The sequence below is a fragment of the Macaca fascicularis genome, chromosome X, assembly GCF_037993035.2.
Source record: "Macaca fascicularis isolate 582-1 chromosome X, T2T-MFA8v1.1".
NCBI classification, from domain to species: Eukaryota; Metazoa; Chordata; class Mammalia; order Primates; family Cercopithecidae; genus Macaca; species Macaca fascicularis.
In genome coordinates, this window is record NC_088395.1 from 74,951,494 (window position 1) to 74,973,227 (window position 21,734).

Below are 21,734 nucleotides of genomic sequence, written 5' to 3' on the forward strand. Positions count from 1 at the left end.
CCTAGCCCCTACCCACGGGGACAAACTGTTTGCAACTGCTTGAGTTGGGGATATTATTTGCATAAAAGGGAAGCCACAGCCAACATTAATTTTCCTCTTCCTACTGGAACTGAGGCTATCAGGAAAATGAGTGACAGTCTCATGGTTACTGGCAACAATATATACTTTCAGAACCATCTCAACTGGGATCATCCATTTTTATCAAAGAAATGATATAGATTCACAAATCAAAATTATGAGGGTCAAATGATAATCTCTCAATTTTGAAATAAGGAAACAAGCTAAGTCCTTTATTCCCTGATTTTTTTAAAAAATGCCCTCATCATTTAGTCTGATTGTTATGATCCCAGTCACTGCTAGTTTTGTTCACATGATATTGTAATTCACCATTCAAGTTCCTTTCTAGCAATCTGATCATTTTGCAAAATTCTATTCTATTACTAAGTATCTAACACATAGAAATAAAAGGTTGAGATAAAATCTAGAAACAGATTTATTCTGTTTATTTTGGTACAACCACCCAACTATAAAGCATGTCTTTCTCCACAATAATACCAAATGCACTCATTTGAAATTTTAATGGTTAAAATTCTCCTCTGATAAAACTGCTCAGGTTCAAGTAAAAAAAGAAGGCACTTGGGAGAAACAAACACAACGAAGTCCAAAATGTGCAAGCCTTAGCTCTAAGATCTGAAAGGTGATAATCACACTATTTCCAGTTCATATGAGTATCTGTAAAGTAGGGAAGGTCTGCATCATTTTTGCACCAAATGGGAGGAAATGACTTTCTAATACACCATGACCCTCCACCTCATCTTCCCTCCCTCAAAAACGTGTGCGAATTCATTTGTTCTTTTATGTGATATTAGGAGATTTAACAAAGAATGAGCTTTGTTATCCTTTCCTTCTTGCAGGATCACCAAATGTTGACCTTTTGCACATATGATAGCAAATTAAATCCCAGGAGAGACTTTTTCTTCCTAGAGCAAGTGAGGCAAAGCTGACAGAAGCTTGCACAGAGAAAAGCAGCACTGGGCCAGGTCTAGCAGGGATCCCTGGGAAGGGCAGTCAGAAGAGCTGGCTTGAATAGACTCACAACAAAGTCCTGAATAGACTTACTCATTGTCATCAACGTGGGATGATGGAAGAAAATAAAAGACCTACCCAGGCTAAGCATCTGGCACGTGGAGACATTGCCAATTCACAGCGGCACAGCTTACCTTTCATTAGTTTCTATATCAAAACAGAACCTCTTGTCGATAGACTCCGTCTTCCTTCTCACACAGTACTTCAGTGTTAAGTCCAAGGGCCCCTGGTATGAAACAAGAATTAACAGGCAATTTTTTTAAAAAGACACAGAAGCTGTTTCTGCTTCCTACAGTGTCTTCAGTGTCACTTGGAAGGCGTCTGGTCAAGGCAGCAGGAGCAATGTGTAGACTCACTGAGAATCTTGTCCCTTCAAACAGTATTTGCAGCAAGATGGCAGATGGTTTCTCCCCGCTCCAAGAATCAATGGCTGAGACCAGGAGAAATTGTTCAGAGTCATCCAGCACTCTTTCCCAAGAAGGAAGACTTAACAGGAAGCTCAATACACATCATGTAAGGGGAGTGTAGGAGAAATGGGCTGCCTGAATGGCATTAAGTGTACAGAATAAAATTTTCATGAGGCCTCTAGGGAGGGAAATTGTGACAGGGTAAGTGGATGTCTAAAACATCCCTTAGAAAGTCAGAGGGTAGCTGAGCAAGGAAGCTTCCATTAAAGTGGCAGATGAAGGAGGGGAGAAAAACATTTCTGTCCCCCAACATCCAGACTCTTTAGGATGACAGAAATCACAAACTTAATTGCTCCAAAGGTAGTGCAAAAGTAGAGGAAATAGTAAATGTGTGTATTAGTCATGGTGGCATTTGATATTTCATATGTGCGGCAAGGACAGGTGGCCCACTTTAGTCCTGTAGGTAATTAAGGGAATTAAAACCCGCTATGTCCACAGACTAAAATTCTGCAGTCTCACCTTGTTCAGATTCCCTCTCTTATCTCAACAGAGATCATGTGATAAAGGAAAGACAAGTAACATTTATCACTTACTGTGTGCCATATATTACACACTACATATTCTTTTTTTTTTTTTTTTTTTTGGAGACGGAGTCTTGCTCTGTCATCCAGACTAGAATACAATGATACAGTGGTGTGACTTCAGCTCACTGCAACCTCCGCCACCCAGGTTCAAGCGATTCTCCTGCCTCAGCCTCCTGAGTAGCTGAGATCACAGGTGCGCACCATGCCCGACTAATTTTTGTATTTTTAGTAGAGATGGGATTTCACCATGTTGGTCAGGGTGGTCTCGAACTCCTGACCTCGTGATCCACCCACCTCAGCCTCCCAAAGTGCTGGGATTACAGGCATGAGTCACCGTGCCCAGCCTATGCCAGGTATTTTTAAGCCACTTTTCTTGTTAACAACCATTATAGAGAAGTGACACTTAAAGAGGTAAAACGGCATACTCAAAGTCATCCAAATTGGTATAGCGGAAATAACAACACACTAGAAAGCTTAAGACCTAGGGTCTTGTCTCAGTTATGCCATTTACCAGCTATGTGACCCTGGCCAAAACACAGCAGGTCATGCCTGTAATCCCAGCACTTTGGGAGGCCAAGGCAGGTGGATCACCTGAGGTCAGGAGTTGGAGAGCAGCCTGGCCAAGACGGCAAAACCCTGTCTCTACTAAAAATACAAAAATTAGTCAGGCACAGTAGTGGGCGCCTGTAATCCCAGCTACTTGGGAGGCTGAGGCAGGAGAATCGCTTGAAACCAGGAAGCAGAGGCTGCAGTGAGCCAAGATCGCGCCACTGTACTCCAGCCTGGGTGACAAAGCAAGATTCCGTCTCAAAAATAAATAAATAAATGAATAAATAAATAAATAAATCATATTCCATCTCCAAGTCTTAACTTCACAATCTATTAAATGGGAATAACACAACCCACTGTGGTATCTCAAGTTAGGAAACACTGCCCAGGTGCCTAGATACTATGACATACAAACTGGCCCATGTGGCTCATTACCCAATACTTCTTGCTCGTCAGCACACTCAACCACTTGCAGGCCAATCTGTCCTTGCTCCTGCACTATAACAACTCAACTCTAAATTAATCCTTCAGTATGCTTTCCTACCCCCAAATTTGGGATGCCACGCATTAGTCTTTCAAAATGAGGGTTATGAGCAAAGTCACAGACTCACTCTATCTCTTTAAATTCTCAATGCCCTCAGCTTCAATGGCATTTCAGCTCAGGGACCTAGGCCCTGACCATCACTCCAATCTCATCTCCAGTGACTGCTCAACTGTTTAATGCCCCTACAATGCAAAAGTACTCTTATTTCACACACGTATCATGCTATTTCAAGATTGCATGACTTTGCCTATATTAATCCCTCCACCCAAAATGACCTTGTCTATCTTCTTTGCCTGACTAAACTCTTACTTATTCTACAAACTGCAGTTCAGCTTTCACTTCCTCAAAAATCCTTCTTCAAACCAACACATTGCCCACTATGTGCTTTGCACATAATATTAAAATGTCCTGTTTTTAGGTTTAATTTCACCACTTGACTAGGAAGTCTTCAAAAACATGAACAGTGTTTTATTCATCTTTATACCTCCAGTACCTTGCAAATACTTAGTGCTCAATAAATGTTTATGAACTACTTTATCATCCTTACCACTTTTCTGATGAGGAAACTAAGACTGAGCAACATTAGGCAATTTACTCAAGGTCAAAAAGCTACCAGACCACAGAGCTAAAATTTAAACACAGGTCTGAAGATTTAAAATGCGGTACTCCTGACCACAAATTCCTAACAGGGAAGGGATGAAGATCTAATAAATTATCATTTGAGAAGGTGATCAGAAAATTGAACATGACAACACAGATGAGAGCTGACAGGCTAAAGTAGTAGAACCAACACTATAGTAAGTGCCATAGTCAGAAAGATGGCCAATTCCTGCATCTTCAAATTGGTCTCACTTCCTACACAAATTGGGGGCACTGACTTCACATAGCTGCTAGGAGGGCAAATGAGGAGCATGAATATGACAGAAGGGTCTAGTTCATTGTCTGGCACACAGCAGTTATTCAAGAAATAGTGGCTTTTGTAGTGTTCTTATTATGGTATCATTTATTTGTAAAATTTATAATTGTAAAATACAAACTAGTATTAGGAAGTGAAACAGAGAACTTTCAGGAAGAAACCACTTCCAACTCCAATTTGGGGAAATCCAATTAACTCCCACCACCTCCCTCTGCCTTGTAAGTGAGTAACTAAGTTCTCCTTTCCATTCCATAAGGAATACCACATTAAAAATGCTCAGGCCACCACCATTGCAGTTTTGCAAGCAGCTACTCGATGAAAAGAGAAGAGGGAAAGAAAAACTAAAAGGAGGGCTTGCTGGCATCTGTCAGGAGGATATGAAAGTGGTATCTGCTGACTCTGTCTCGGGGTTTGCAATAAAGCACCTCCGAGCAGCCTCAGAAAAAGTGCCTAAATGAAATTATTGTCTACAAGAGGAGCTTTCCTCTCTGGTATTTGAAAAGTAATGTGTGTAGAAAAATAAAAGAAAGAGACTGCAGGCCAGTGTTGCTTATAAGCACTTCCTAGTCAGATTAATCAGCTAAGTTCTGACTGACTTGGAACAAATCAGTGCTAAAACACAGGATGAATTTATTGGAACCACATTGAAAGGTGCTTTGGCAATTGGCAGACTGGAAACTGAGGAGGGTTTTGAATGAGTAACTGGCCCATGATAAAAGCACAGTAACTGGTGCCGTGGCTCACACCTGTAATCCCAGCAACTTGGAAGGCCAAGGAGGGAGGACCACCTGAGGTCAGGAGTTCGAGACCAGGCTAGCCAACATGGTGAAACCCCATCTCTACTGAAAATACAAAAATTAGCTGGGTGTGGTGGTGTGCACCTGTAATCCCAGCTGCTCAAGAGGCTGAGGCAGGAGAATCGCTTGAACCTGGGAGGCAGAGGTTGCCGTGAGCCAAGATTGTGCCATTGCACTCGAGCCTGGGCGACAACAGTGAAGCTCCATCTCAAATAATAATAATAATAATAATAATAAAAACATAGCTGAGGATTCCAGAAACTCTGTTTGATACAACATCTTCTACCATCCCATCACTGAAGCACATTAAAGCAGGGAGGTAAATCTTGTAGTTAAAAGACCATCCTCACTCCAAAAAAATTTCAGTAGCCTGCAAGCACATTTCCATCCTCTCTAATTCAATATGAGCAAGCCACACAAAAGAGATCTTCCATGAAAAGGAACAGCAAGGGAGAGAAACTGTCCCAATTTTTCTCCAAATTCCTCCCTACCTAAATTGGGTCTTCGTGTACTACTTTCAATGCTAACAAATAACTCTTGAAGCACTTCCAACAAACAATTTGTAAAGAGTGCAAATGCTTAAAAATCATGCACTAAGACCCTGTCTGAGAGCCAGTTAAAGGGGAAAGAGACACATTGAACTACTTTCAGAATATAAACAATCTGTCTAAAGATCAGCTTTTATCTTAAGAAATCCGTGTGTGTGTGTGTGTGTAAAAGATCAGGTTCTTCCAGGTGAGTAAACTATGTTTTCAGTGTGCTAAATTTATCTTGTCATTTTCAGGAGTGAGAGGTTTGGAGGGCGGAAAAAGAGAGATTAACTGCTTAAAGATATTTGAGTAGTACATAGAATGTGAGTATTGGTTACTCCAACCGTAGGCCACACACACACTCCTGCAAAAAAAGGAATTTTGGAATTCAATTCATATTTTTAAAACTTGTTATTTTAAAGAATCCAAGAGTAGAGAATTCTTAAAAGTAATTCATCCATATTTTTACATAGCTGACTGTACAATGTGACTGGCACTTGTAAAAATAACTGGTTTGAAAGACTACTGACACTTTCAAAAGGCTTGCTCTAATTAACACAGAAATTTTTCACTCAACTCAGTGCTATCTGACTCAAACTTAGGACAAAATGTACATATAAAGTCATGGCTTCATGTAACAGTGATGAACTTGATGATTTGATACTAAGTCAACATATATTCTTTTCTGAGAAACAGGCATAGATCCATTTCTAAAAATGTGGTGCAAACAAGAACTGACCTGCTTAGCACCTGGCTTCTGTTCCATAGGCGTCATGGTGAGTGTTTTGGTCTCTTTCTCATACTGGCAATAGTATTTCACCCAGGATATTCCTAAAGCCCCTATGAGGACAAGTAAAAGTGAGCAGACGGAGTAACTGTTTTAGCTATATAGGAAGTCAACCCCTAAGATTGAAGCTATTTACACATTGCTCATCAGAGTCAAACTTCAGATCCAGCCCCGCCCTTGCCCTGACTGCCATCCTTCCATAGCCACCTACCTACTGCACACAGGGAGATCCTAACCTTCACCAACTGCTTCCCACAGCTGCTTCTGGCTTGCTCAAAACCTACTCTCCCTGCCATGTTCCCTATAAATGGTATCACCATGTATCCCAGAAGCTGGAGACTATTGTCATTTACTTTACTGTCTCTGTAACTGTTCCATGTGATTGGTCATTGGGTTATGCCCCTTCTAACCTGTACATGACTCTACATATCTCTCTTTTAACTGTCTCCTCCTCTCCATTCCTATTGACACTGAATTAGTTAAGAACCCTATCAGTGTTGTTTTTGTTTGTTTAATTTCTTTTTTTTTTTTTTTTGACAGAGTCTTGCTCTGTCACCCAGGCCGGAGTGTGGTGGCGTAATCTCGGCTCACTGCAAGCTCCGCCTTCTAGGTTCACACCATTCTCCTGCCTCAGCCTCCCGAGTAGTTGGGACTACAGGCGCCCGCCACGCCACCATGCCTGGATAACCTTTTGTACTTTTTTTTAGTAGAGACAGGGTTTCACCATGTTAGCCAGGATGGTCTTGATCTGACCTCGTGATCTGCATGCCTCAGCCTCCCAAAGTGCTGGGATTACAGGCATGAGCCACGGCACCAGGCCCAGTGTCTTATTTTTTATTTATTTTTTATGAGACATATTTTTAAAAAACAAAAATTTACTATCTCACCAATTATTTCATTGGCCTTCTCTCTGATTTCCCTATTGTCCCCATCTCTGATCACTCCATTCTAATTCATTCTCCACTCTTTTGCTAGATTATTTTAAAAATATATCTCTATTTTTATCATTCCCCTCATTAGAAACCATCCATGGCTTTCTCACTATCTCCACACTCCTTAGCCTGCCTACAATGCCCTTGATAACATGATTGAAACTTACCTTTCCAGCTTTTTCTCTTGGCACCTCACCTCTATGTTCCTGTCTCAATGAATTACTTTTAGTTCCCACATAAAGAGGTAGCCATATAATTTCTAGTCCAAATCCAAGACTTATTTAAGACTGAATGAAGCTGTATTATTAATAATTACATCAGGGCAGCAGGGGTAAAGCAGGACCATTCTTGGACAAGGGTCCTACAAATCAACTATGTCTATCCACAACTCTGCCTCTACTCATGCAGTGGTATACACCTGGAATTCCCTCCCTCCCTCCCTCCCTCCCTTTCTCTCTCCCTCCCTCCCTCCCTTCCTCTCTTCCTCCCTCCCTCCCTTCCTTCCTTCCTTTCTTTCTTGCTCTCGCTCTTGCTCTCTTTCTTTCTTTCTTTCTTATTTTATTCATTTTTGAGACAGAGTCTCACTCTGTCACCCAGGCTGGAGTACAATGGCACCATCTCAGCTGACTGAAACCTCTACCTCCCAGGTTCAAGTGATTCCCCTGCCTTAGTCTCCCAAGTAGCTGGGATTACAGGCATGTGTCACCACACCCAGCTAATTTTTATATTTTTAGTAGAGATTGGGTTTCACCATGTTGGCCAGGCTGGTGTCGAATTCCTGACCTCCGGTGATATGCCTGTCTCAGCCTCCCAAAGTGCTGGGATTACAGGCGTGAGCCACTGTGCCCGGCCATTCTTCCTCTTCTTTACCTATCAAACTCCCACTCATCATTCAAGTTCTAGTTCAAATACCACTTTCTTGGTGAAGCCTTTAGATATATGCCCCAAATACAGTGATCACCACATTTCATTATAATTATTGATATATTTGTCTATCTCTCCCATCGCTTTCCACTTCTTGGTGACAAAAATCATGGTTGATTCATTTTTTCAAGGGTGTCCCCAATGCATTGCACAGTATCTGGCAGAAACAGTGCTCATTAAGCATACATTCAACTGAGTAGCAATGTCATGCCCATATGACAAATCAGAATACTGGAGCACAGAAGGATCACACAGCATACAGCAGTGGTTCTCAACTAAGGGCAATTTGGCCTCCCAGGGGACATCTGGCAACACATTAGAGACATTTTAGGTTGTCACACCTGGAGATTACTATGAGCAAAAAGTGAGGAAAGGCAAGGGATGCTGCTAAATATACTATAATACACAGGACCACTTCCCAGAACTAAGAATTATCCAGCCTGAAATGTCAACAGCACTGAGATTGAGAAATTGTGCAACGCACAGTTGAAGAGATGAACCTGACAAGTGGGAGAATACAGCTTTGCAAATCACCAAAAGCGAACTGCTCTATGCGAAGAAAAGTGTGATAATTTCACTACTGAAGTGCCATGCTTTGTGAATTACAGTGATTTTTGCCACTGGCAGTCTCTGGGTGTGTGTCTTCTGTTTACTCCCCAGATATAATAACTCTGGGCAAGAACTGAATAACAGGTTTGGGGAGTATTCAGTCATAGTTCCAAGGGCAAATAAAATCAAATCGCACATACAGGTGTGCATAATGTTACTGAGGAATTAGGAAAGATCGAATGCTCTACAACATTCAGTGACTAAACAAGTTAACCCACTTTCCTTAGTCACCAACGAAAAACAGATACAGTCTTTCCCACTGGAATCATGATGTTCACTAAGTGCTATAACAGCATCCATGAGCCTGAGCAACAAAAAATTCTGTCTCTACAAAAAATTCAAAAATTAGCCAAGCGCAGTGGTAGGTGCCTTTAGTTGCAGCCACTCAGGAGGCTGAGATAGGAGGACTGCTTGAGCCCAGGAGTATGAGGCCGTAGTGAGCTATTATGGTGCCATCGCACTCCAACCTGGACAATAGGGCGAGATCCTGTCTTAAAAAAAGAAAAGAGCAAACACATGACCCTAATGCAGACGAAAATATAGGGTACTATAGTAGGATCATGGGTTTTGGCATTTCACAGATCTGAATTTTAGTCCTGACACTTGTTAGTTGTGTGACTTTCAAATGGTGACCTCTCTGAGCCTTAGTGGCCTTATGTGTATGGGTATAAACTGGTTGCAAACATTAAATGAGGCAGTGTTTTCAATGAACTTAGCACCATGTCTGGTACATAATAGGTATAAGAAATATTATTTTTCTACTTCCTTTCCTCTACTTCCCTTTTTTCCAAAAGAGTAATCAGAAGGATTAAAGAACGAATAATACCCATTTTGAATCTCAGAGAAAACCTTAGGTCTTATCACTACACAGCCTTTGTAAGACAAATCTTCAACTTCCTCTCATTTTCTCCTTTTTTTGTTTTTTTGTTTGTTTGTTTGTTTTCAGTATTCCCTGCCTGCGCTCTAAGGGAATTGTAGCTATCAGGGGTCCATGAAAAGTAAGGGTGCCCAAAATTCAGAGCCGACAAGTGGCAGTAGTTCCTGGCTTATTGAAACCCAATGGATACCCCTATGTCCCCACACACATTTCTCTTGTGTATAGAGATAGCCTTCAATAGTGGGCTGTCCTGGAAGTTTGCATGTCTGGGGAGCTTCTTTCATCCTTTTCTTAAGTTCTTCCATCTCTTCCCGGGTACTGGAGAAATGATTTCTTGTCTGTCAAGACATCATAATGAAAATCATTATTATCATCATCATTACCATGAAAAAGTATTTCTTGGTCAGAGACTCAGTACAGAGTTTTCCCTGCTTACAGCATGTGCAACCACAAAGCAAAAAAAAGAAATGGTGAATGGCATAGTGAATGGAAAGCAAGTTTATAGAGTCTAATGTTCCTAAAGACTACATAGGAAACAAAAATATAACGAGCAATATACTCATAAAATAACAACTGGGAGACTTTTTACTAATAGGAATCACATAAGGCCCTAATAAGAAATCTTAGAATTCTGAACATGACTGATATCCTGCTTTACAACAAGGGAGATGTCAGACAAGGTTCCGAAAGGTAGCATTCTCATAGCAACTTCCAAATTGTGTCTCAAAGTTATAGCCTAGTTGATACTAAATCAATTTCTGGTCAAGAAGATAAAATATATGAGAGGGTACTCTCTTGGGAGAAGGGCTGACAGTAGCTATGTTTTCATACTCACAAATACCAAAACCTAATGATGAGAATAAATCTATTCAAATCTACACAACTAAAACATGATGGTAAGACATGTGTTGAAATGTGGGTATGAAAATCACTACAGATAAGTTTTTAGTACCCAGTCTTAAAATTAGGACATGATGTTAGTGAGAAAGGTGATCTGTGCTGCCCATCTAGTTGGCCCATGCTTATCCTGTAAATAAGTCACCCATATGTATACATTCAAAGACTTGTTGTCACATTTGTACACATCAAGTGATATATAGAGGAAGATTCAAGGGATTAACTTGGTTGTAGTGGGAAGATGTTGTAAATCAGGAAATTCTGGAGAATGTGAGAGCCCCTAGTTCCTTTCTGCAAGGAGAGTATATAGAAAGAAAAAATAATAACAACTGTAAATCCCAGTCCTCCTAAACAACCAGGGGGGCTTATTTTCACTATAACTTACCAGCATTTTTCATCTAAAACTACATCTATATATTTCATGCAATTTAACATCCATTCTAAAGTCACCAACTCAGTAATGCCTTCTCTGACTCTACCAGGTAGCCAAACGCTCTGAACTTTTTAAAAACCTTTGGCCTTGATTCTATTACAGCACTTATCATTATGGATTATGATTTATCTCTGTTTATTTCTGTCTCCTACAAGAAACTGTATGTTCCTTCAAGACAGAAAAACTTGCATGCATCCTCATGGCATGTCCAGTGCCTTTCACAATGCCTGGCACAGAGCTTATGTTCATTTTTTCCATAAACACTTGTTTAATCTGGGTTGAATAAAGGAACATGTAAAAGAATATATGTGAAAAGGATGGGAACACTGTGCCTACATGCCCATCTGTAAGAACCAGCATGACAAAGAAGGTAGAGAAAACCTTTAAAAATAATTTATGTGATGCTACTAATAAGTACTGAGAAAAGAGAAGACAAAATGAGTGTTTGTGGTAATAAAGTCCACAGTGAGAGTGTTTTGAATGAGCAGGGAAGTAACTTAAGGCCTGGGCTCAAATAAGCCTATAGCTGTGTCCTGATCTTAGAGAGATGCAGCAAATTAGCAATACTTAATAAATATTGCATAGATGAAGGTATTGGTGTGTGGAAGGGTGGGTTTGAACAGCAGTCAGCCTCAAAAACAGGAAAGAGGTGAAAGTGGAAGAGCAAGAACAGTCTGATACACTAAATATTTGTGATCCACACCAGTATATCCCAACAAATTGGCTAGGATGCAGTAACCTAGAATTCCAAAAATCAAGGTTGCTGGGGCTGAAATTCAATCGGAATGAAAAGACCAGTGAGAAAAATCCACATGCAAACTCACATTCTGTAAACTGAGCTGGAGCTGCTGTTTGTATGGGAGGAAATCCTGTGTGAGCTCCACAGTCAGGCTGTTAGAAATGAACAGACTATGAAGAAAGGCCAAGACCTAGGGAAAACATGTAAAAATAACTTTATCACCAGTATCTTCTAATAAACTAAATAAAAGAAACATGAACTCACCAAAAAACTCCATGGTGTGGCTGGGCATAGTGGCTCACACCTGTAATCCCTGCACTTTGGGAGGCCGAGGTGGGTAGATCACAAGGTCAGGAGTTTGAGACCAGCCTGACCAACATGGTGAAACCCCATCTCTACTAAAAATACAAAAATTAGCTGGCCGTGGTGGCATGCGCCTGTAATCCCAGCTACTTGGGAGGCTGAGGCAGGAGAATCGCTTGAACTCGGGAGGCAGAGGTTGTAGTGAGCCGAGATTGCACCACTGCACTCTAGCCTGGGTGACAAAGTGAGACTCTGTCTCAGAAAAACAAAAAACAAACAAACAACAACAACAACAACAAAAAAAAAACTCCATGGTGTTTACCCAGTATAGCAGTCAAATACAAACTAGTCTACACATCACTGTTTTCATATCAGGTTAAACATTTACCCTTGACTCAGCTTCAGAAAATAAGAACTATTAACAAATTTATTAACCCAGAGCTTGCTCAGATCTCATATAAAGACATTCATCATTTGAACAGTATGTGAATGAATTGCATCTTTCCTCTATATATCCTCAGCAACCACAAACAATAGGTGCTCAATAAATATTTCTTGAATGAATGAAAGTAAATAAATAAATGAATAAAGCAAGATTTTCTACCTTACTTTAATGAACACTGTCATAATACTAAAAGATCAAAAGAGTCTAAACCAACTTTAAAATTAGAAATGATTCACAGGGTTGCAGAAAAATACATATAAATGATATATAATATATATTTGTGTAAATTTTCAATCCCATTAAAAATCAAATACACGGGCTGGGTACGGTAGCTCATGCCTGTAATCCGGGCACTTTGGGAAGCCAAGGCAGGGGGATCACTTGAGCCCAGGAGTTGGAGACCAGCCTGGGTAACATAGTGAAACCTTATCTCTACAAAAACATACAAAAAATTAGCCCAGTATGGTGGCACGCATCTGTAGTTCCAGCTACTCAGGAGGCTGAGGTGCGAGGATCACTTGAGTCCAGGAGACAGAGGTTGTAGTGACCCAAGATAGCACCACTGCACTCCAGCTTGCGTGATAGTGAGACCCTGTCTCAAACAAATATACGGAAATGGAAAAATCTACACAAGACAGAAGTAAATGGAATGAAAAAACGTGAAATGGAAAAAACTACACAAGACAGAAGTAAAAGTAGTAGAATAAGAAGTCATTGACTGCAAGGGACATGAGTCCCTAGCACAGTACCTGGTATATGAGAGAGACTTTTAGAGGCTTCTGAAAGTATGAGAAGAAGGAAGGGAAGGAAACAAAGTAATAGGAAGAGTGGTAGAGAAATTCTGGAAGGGAGGGGGAAGGAGAGAGGAAAAAAAGGAAAGAGAAAGAAAATAGCCACAGAAAAAGAGAGAAAGGGTTAGGGGGAAAGAGAGAAATATATATACTAAAGAACAAGAAAAACATAAGTTAGACTATGTTCTAGACATTTCCAATGATTATGTTTCACGTTCTTTGAGATTCTGTTTTTATGATCAAAGTTTGTACATTTACCGGGCATTTGATAAATATTTTTAGACCATTCATCAACAGAGAAAACTTACAGGCTCCACAATATTGAACTTCTTGGACTCCTGAACTTCCTGGATTTGATAAACATAATCAAGAGAGGACTCGAAAAAATTGTGCCTCTCCTTGTCCACCTGTAGGTCTGCCTATAGAAGAAGGAAAACAAACATTACATATTGGGATATTCATGAAAGTCAGTGCTTAAGGACTGAACAGAATGCTAGAGCTAGATGAGCATTTAGCCACCAACTAGTGATGTTACCCTTTATTTTTGAGATAGAGAACCTAAAGCCAAGAGATTAAAAAGTGACTGATCCAGGATTCCAATTTCTGGTCCAACACATAAAAAGCTTGAAGTCATTATACCCATCCTGACAAAAAGAAAAAAGCTGAACAAGTGTAAAATCCACACATTTTCTTATATCCAACAGAGAACTGAAGTCAGAGGAAAATCTACTCCCTCAAAAACTACAGAGACATGAATACAGAGAATAAGAAATTAACAAGGGCAGAATCCCAAGAACAGAAGCATGCTACTATGGCCAATACTGAGAGGATTACAACAGAAAGAACTGCAAGTCTCAAGTCCTATTTAATAAGAAATGAGAAAATCTGAGCACAAAAACAATGATGCCAGAGAAAATTTTAGAGTCAGACAATGACAGTTACAGCAAACTAAGCACAGCCTAGCTCCTAGTCAGATCAACACAAAATCTCACATTCAAGACCTGTTTCGCTCAGTTCCTTTCATCTGAATATCATCGCCGGCTTTCAACAATGAATTACAAGGCATATCAAAAGGCAATAAACACAGTCTGAAGAGAAAAAGAAGCATCGGAATCAAATGTAGGTAAGGCAGACATTGTAGAAATATAAGACTGTAGGCCAAATGAAGTAGCTCACACCTGTAATCCCAGCATTTTGGGAGGCCGAGGTGGGTAGATCACCTGAGGTCAGGAGTTCGAGACCAGCTTGGCCAACATGGAGAAACACTATCGCTACTAAAAATACAAAAAACTATCCAAGTGTGGTGGTGCACTCCTGTAGTCCCAGCTACTCTGGAAGCTGAGGCACGAGACTCACTTGAACCTGGGAGGTGAAGACTGCAGTGAGCTGAGATCATGCCACTGCACCCCAGCCTCGGTGACAGAGCAAGACTCCATCTTAGAAACAAACAAAAAAGAAATATAAAACTAAATTTAAAATAATTACAATTAATATAAGGGCTCTAATATAAAAAGCAGACAGCACATAAGAACAGATGGGTAATAGCAGCGGGCAGATGAAAACTGCAACAAAGAATACACAGGAAAGACTAGAAATCAAAAACACTGTAGCAGAAATGAAGACTACTTTTAAAGGGTTCACCAGTAGATTGAACAAGACTGAGGAAAGAACCAGTAAGCTTAAATACGTGTCAACAAAAATGTGGGAAACTGAAATGCAAAGAGAAAAAAAAAAATGAAAAACATTGAGTAGAATATTCAGGAACTGATGAACAATTACAAACGATGTTAATATATGCATATTCAGAGTATCAATAGGAGAAGAAAAAGAGACAGAAACAGAAGAAATACTTCAAGCAGGAGGGCGGAGCAAGATGGCCGAATAGGAACAGCTCCAGTCTCCAACTCCCAGCGCCAGCGACACAGAAGACCGGTGATTTCTGCATTTTCAACTGAGGTACTGGGTTCATCTCACTGGGGAGTGCCAGACGATCGGTGCTGGTCAGCTGCTGCAGCCCGACCAGCGAGAGCTGAAGCAGGGCGAGGCATTGCCTCACCTGGGAAGCGCAAGGGGGAAGGGAATCCCTTTTCCTAGCCAGGGGAACTGAGACACACAACACCTGGAAAATCGGGTAACTCCCACCCCAATACTGCGCTTTAAGCAAACAGGCACACCAGGAGATCATATCCCACACCTGGCCGGGAGGGTCCCACACCCACGGAGCCTCCCTCATTGCTAGCACAGCAGTCTGTGATCTACCGGCAAGGCAGCAGCGAGGCTGGGGAAGGGGCGCCCGCCATTGCTGAGGCTTAAGTAAGTAGGTAAACAAAGCTGCTGGGAAGCTCGAACTGGGTGGAGCTCACAGCAGCTCAAGGAAACCTGCCTGTCTCTGTAGACTCCACCTCTGGGGACAGGGCAATAACAAACGCAGCCGAAACCTCTGCAGACGCAAACGACTCTGTGAGACAGCTTTGAAGAGAGCAGTGGATCTCCCAACACGGAGGTTGAGATCTGAGAAGGGACAGACTCCCTGCTCAAGTGGGTCCCTGACCCCTGAGTGGCCTAACTGGGAGACATCCCCCACTAGGGGCAGTCTGACACCCCACACCTCAAAGGGTGGAGTACACCCCTGAGAGGAAGCTTCCAAAGCAAGAATCAGACAGGTACACTCGCTGTTCAGAAATATTCTATCTTTTGCAGCCTCTACTGCTGATACCCAGGCAAACAGGGTCTGGAGTGGACCTCAAGCAATCTCCAACAGACCTACAGCTGAGGGTCCTGACTGTTAGAAGCAAAACTATCAAACAGGAAGGACACCTACACCAAAACCCCATCAGTACATCACCATCATCAAAGACCAGAGGCAGATAAAACCACAAAGATGGGGAAAAAGCAGGGCAGAAAAGCTGGAAATTCAAAAAATAAGAGCGCATCTCCCCCGGCAAAGGAGCGCAGCTCATCGCCAGCAACGGATCAAAGCTGGATGGAGAATGACTTTGACGAGATGAGAGAAGAAGGCTTCAGTCCATCAAATTTCTCAGAGCTAAAGGAGGAATTACATACCCAGCACAAAGAAACCAAAAATCTTGAAAAAAAAGTGGAAGAATTGATGGCTAGAGTAATTAATGCTGAGAAGGTCATAAACGAAATGAAAGAGATGAAAACCATGACACGAGAAATACGTGACAAATGCACAAGCTTCAGTAACCGACTCGATCAACTGGAAGAAAGAGTATCTGCGACTGAGGATCAAATGAATGAAATGAAGCGAGAAGAGAAACCAAAAGAAAAAAGAAGAAAAAGAAATGAACAAAGCCTGCAAGAAGTATGGGATTATGTAAAAAGACCAAATCTACATCTGATTGGGGTGCCTGAAAGTGAGGGGGAAAATGGAACCAAGTTGGAAAACACTCTTCAGGATATCATCCAGGAGAACTTCCCCAACCTAGTAGGGCAGGCCAACATTCAAATCCAGGAAATACAGAGAACGCCACAAAGATACTCCTCGAGAAGAGCAACTCCAAGACACATAATTGCCAGATTCACAAAGTTGAAATGAAGGAAAAAATCTTAAGGGCAGCCAGAGAGAAAGGTCGGGTTACCCACAAAGGGAAGCCCATCAGACTAACAGCAGATTTCTCGGCAGAAACTCTCCAAGCCAGAAGAGTGTGGGGGCCAATATTCAACATTCTTAAAGAAAAGAATTTTAAACCCAGAATTTCACATCCAGCCAAACTAAGTTTCATAAGTGAAGGAGAAATAAAATCCTTTACAGATAAGCAAATGCTTAGAGATTTTGTCACCACTAGGCCTGCCTTACAAGAGACCCTGAAGGAAGCACTCAACATGGAAAGGAAAAACCGGTACCAGCCATTGCAAAAACATGCCAAAATGTAAAGACCATCGAGGCTAGGAAGAAACTGCATCAACTAACGAGCAAAATAACCAGTTAATATCATAATGGCAGGATCAAGTTCACACATAACAATCTTAACCTTAAATGTAAATGGACTAAACGCTCCAATTAAAAGACACAGACTGGCAAACTGGATCAAGAGTCAAGACCCATCAGTCTGCTGTATTCAGGAGACCCATCTCACACGCAGAGACATACATAGGCTCAAAATAAAGGGATGGAGGAAGATTTACCAAGCAAATGGAGAACAAAAAAAAGCGGGGGTTGCAATACTAGTCTCTGATAAAACAGACTTTAAACCATCAAAGATCAAAAGAGACAAAGAAGGCCATTACATAATGGTAAAGGGATCAATTCAACAGGAAGAGCTAACTATCCTAAATATATATGCACCCAATACAGGAGCACCCAGATTCATAAAGCAAGTCCTTAGAGACTTACAAAGAGACTTAGACTCCCATACAATAATAATGGGAGACTTCAACACTCCACTGTCAACATTAGACAGATCAACGAGACAGAAAGTTAACAAGGATATCCAGGAATTGAACTCATCTCTGCAGCAAGCAGACCTAATAGACATCTATAGAACTCTCCACCCCAAATCAACAGAATATACATTCTTCTCAGCACCACATCGTACTTACTCCAAAATCGACCACGTAATTGGAAGTAAAGCACTCCTCAGCAAATGTACAAGAACAGAAATTATAACAAACTGTCTCTCAGACCACAGTGCAATCAAACTAGAACTCAGGACTAAGAAACTCAATCAAAACCGCTCAACTACATGGAAACTGAACAACCTGCTCCTCAATGACTACTGGGTACATCACGAAATGAAGGCAGAAATAAAGATGTTCTTTGAAACCAATGAGAACAAAGATACAACATACCAGAATCTCTGGGACACATTTAAAGCAGTGTGTAGAGGGAAATTTATAGCACTAAATGCCCACAAGAGAAAGCAGGAAAGATCTAAAATTGACACTCTAACATCGCAATTAAAAGAACTAGAGAAGCAAGAGCAAACACATTCGAAAGCTAGCAGAAGGCTAGAAATAACTAAGATCAGAGCAGAACTGAACGAGATAGAGACACAAAAAACTCTCCAAAAAATCAATGAATCCAGGAGTTGGTTTTTTGAAAAGATCAACAAAATTGACAGACCACTAGCAATACTAATACAGAAGAAAAGAGAGAAGAATCAAATTGACGCAATTAAAAATGATGAAGGGGATATCACCACCGACCCCACAGAAATACAAACTACCATCAGAGAATACTATAAACACCTCTACGCAAATAAACTGGAAAATCTAGAAGAAATGGATAATTTCCTGGACACTTACACTCTTCCAGGACTAAACCAGGAAGAAGTTGAATCCCTGAATAGACCAATAGCAGGCTCTGAAATTGAGGCAATAATTAATAGCCTACCAACCAAAAAAAGTCCAGGACCAGATGGATTCACAGCTGAATTCTACCAGAGGTACAAGGAGGAGTTGGTACCATTCCTTCTGAAACTATTCCAATCAATAGAAAAAGAGGGAATCCTCCCTAACTCATTTTATGAGGCCAACATCATCCTGATACCAAAGCCTGGCAGAGACACAACAAAAAAAGAGAATTTTAGACCAATATCCCTGATGAACATCGATGCAAAAATCCTCAATAAAATACTGGCAAACCGGATTCAGCAACACATCAAAAAGCTTATCCACCATGATCAAGTGGGCTTCATCCCTGGGATGCAAGGCTGGTTCAACATTCGCAAATCAATAAACATAATCCAGCATATAAACAGAACCAAAGACAAGAACCACATGATTATCTCAATAGATGCAGAAAAGGCTTTTGACAAAATTCAACAGCCCTTCATGCTAAAAACGCTCAATAAATTCGGTATTGATGGAACGTACCTCAAAATAATAAGAGCTATTTATGACAAACCCACAGCCAATATCATAGTGAATGGGCAAAAACTGGAAAAATTCCCTTTGAAAACTGGCACAAGACAGGGATGCCCTCTCTCACCACTCCTATTCAACATAGTGTTGGAAGTTCTGGCTAGGGCAATCAGGCAAGAGAAAGAAATCAAGGGTATTCAGTTAGGAAAAGAAGAAGTCAAATTGTCCCTGTTTGCAGATGACATGATTGTATATTTAGAAAACCCCATTGTCTCAGCCCAAAATCTCCTTAAGCTGATAAGCAACTTCAGCAAAGTCTCAGGATACAAAATTAATGTTCAAAAATCACAAGCATTCTTATACACCAGTAACAGACAAACAGAGAGCCAAATCAGGAATGAACTTCCATTCACAATTGCTTCAAAGAGAATGAAATACCTAGGAATCCAACGTACAAGGGATGTAAAGGACCTCTTCAAGGAGAACTACAAACCACTGCTCAGTGAAATCAAAGAGGACGCAAACAAATGGAAGAACATACCATGCTCATGGATAGGAAGAATCAATATCGTGAAAATGTCCATACTGCCCAAGGTAATTTATAGATTCAATGCCATCCCCATCAAGCTACCAATGAGTTTCTTCACAGAATTGGAAAAAACTACTTTAAAGTTCATATGGAATCAAAAAAGAGCCCGCATCTCCAAGGCAATCCTAAGTCAAAAGAAGAAAGCTGGAGGTATCACGCTACCTGACTTCAGACTATACTACAAGGCTACAGTAACCAAAACAGCATGGTACTGGTACCAAAACAGAGATATAGACCAATGGAACAGAACAGAGTCCTCAGAAATAATACCACACATCTACAGCCATCTGATCTTTGACAAACCTGACAAAAACAAGAAATGGGGAAAGGATTCCCTATTTAATAAATGGTGCTGGGAAAATTGGCTAGCCATAAGTAGAAAGCTGAAACTGGATCCTTTCCTTACTCCTTATACAAAAATTAATTCAAGATGGATTAGAGACTTAAATGTTAGACCTAATACCATAAAAATCCTAGAGGAAAACCTAGGTAGTACCATTCAGGACATAGGCATGGGCAAAGACTTCATGTCTAAAACACCAAAAGCAACGGCAGCAAAAGCCAAAATTGACAAATGGGATCTCATTAAACGAAAGAGCTTCTGCACAGCAAAAGAAACTACCAGCAGAGTGAACAGGCAACCTACAGAATGGGAGAAAATTTTTGCAATCTACTTGTCTGACAAAGGGCTAATATCCAGAACCTACAAAGAACTCAAACAAATTTACAAGAAAAAAACAAACAACCCCATCAAAAAGTGGGCAAAGGATATGAACAGACATTTCTCAAAAGAAGACATTCATACAGCCAACAGACACATGAAAAAATGCTCATCATCACTGGCCATCAGAGAAATGCAAATCAAAACCACAATGAGATACCATCTCACACCAGTTAGAATGGTGATCATTAAAAAGTCAGGAAACAACAGGTGCTGGAGAGGATGTGGAGAAATAGGAACACTTTTACACTGTTGGTGGGATTGTAAACTAGTTCAACCATTATGGAAAACAGTATGGCGATTCCTCAAGGATCCAGAACTTGATGTACCATATGACCCAGCCATCCCATTACTGGGTATATACCCAAAGGATTATAAATTATGCTGCTATAAAGACACATGCACACGTATGTTTATTGCAGCACTATTCACAATAGCAAAGACTTGGAATCAACCCAAATGTCCATCAGTGACAGATTGGATTAAGAAAATGTGGCACATATACACCATGGAATACTATGCAGCCATCAAAAAGGATGAGTTTGTGTCCTTTGTAGGGACATGGATGCAGCTGGAAACCATCATTCTTAGCAAACTATCACAAGAACAGAAAACCAAACACCGCATGTTCTCACTCATAGGTGGGAACTGAACAATGAGATCACTTGGACTCGGGAAGGGGAACATCACACACCGGGGCCTATCATGGGGAGGGGGAGGGGGGAGGGATTGTATTGGGAGTTATACCTGATGTAAATGACAAGTTGATGGGTGCAGCACACCAACATGGCACAAGTATACATATGTAACAAACCTGCACGTTATGCACATGTACCCTACAACTTAAAGTATAATAATGATAAATAAATAAATAAAAAAGAAATACTTCAAGCAATAATGACTGAGAATTTTCCAAAATAAAAGACAGATATCAAACCCCACATCCAGAAAGCTCAGGATAAATACCAATAAATACAATAATACAATAAATACTAATAATTACCAATCAGGATAAATACCAAACAATCTCCATGTACATATATGATATTCAAAGGTGCAGAAAATAAAACACAAGAGAAAATCTTGAAAGAAGCTAGAGAGAAAAACAACTTACTATATAGGGGGGCAAGGATAAAGAGTTATATCAGACTTCTCTTAAGAAACCATGCAGAGAGAAGAGAGTGCCATAAAATATTTGAAGGTGTTGAAAGAAAAAAAGTTAACTACTTAGAAATGTGTATTCCGTGAAATTATCCTTCAACAGTGATGGTAAAATAAAGACTTCCTCAAACAAACAAAAAGTAAAGCACTTTGTCACCACTAAACTTGTCTTGCAAGAAAGGTTAAAAGATCTCCAATAGAAGAAAAATTATATGTCGGAAATACAGACCTAAAAAGAAAGAAAAAAGATCACCAGAAAATAAATAAATAAAGATTAAATATTTTAT

The 21,734-nt window shown here is 40.5% G+C and overlaps 1 protein-coding gene across 8 annotated transcripts in view; it reads right to left on the reverse strand.

The window, feature by feature from the left end:
- The window catches only part of OPHN1 (oligophrenin 1), a 379,874-nt gene that overhangs the window by 159,640 nt on the left and 198,500 nt on the right, over positions 1-21,734 (reverse strand). For all 8 annotated transcript variants that reach the window (XR_012429977.1, XR_012429978.1, XR_012429976.1 and 5 more), the window contains 5 exons: positions 13,459-13,569; positions 11,697-11,801; positions 9,751-9,880; positions 6,153-6,253; positions 1,221-1,312 (listed from right to left, as the gene is read on the reverse strand). Coding sequence is in view for 4 of the 8 variants with exons in the window: in XM_005593813.5 (XP_005593870.1) it covers positions 1,221-1,312; positions 6,153-6,253; positions 9,751-9,880; positions 11,697-11,801; positions 13,459-13,569 (539 nt within the window). In the remaining 4 variants the exon portion in view is untranslated. The remainder of the gene's footprint in view (positions 1-1,220; positions 1,313-6,152; positions 6,254-9,750; positions 9,881-11,696; positions 11,802-13,458; positions 13,570-21,734) is intronic.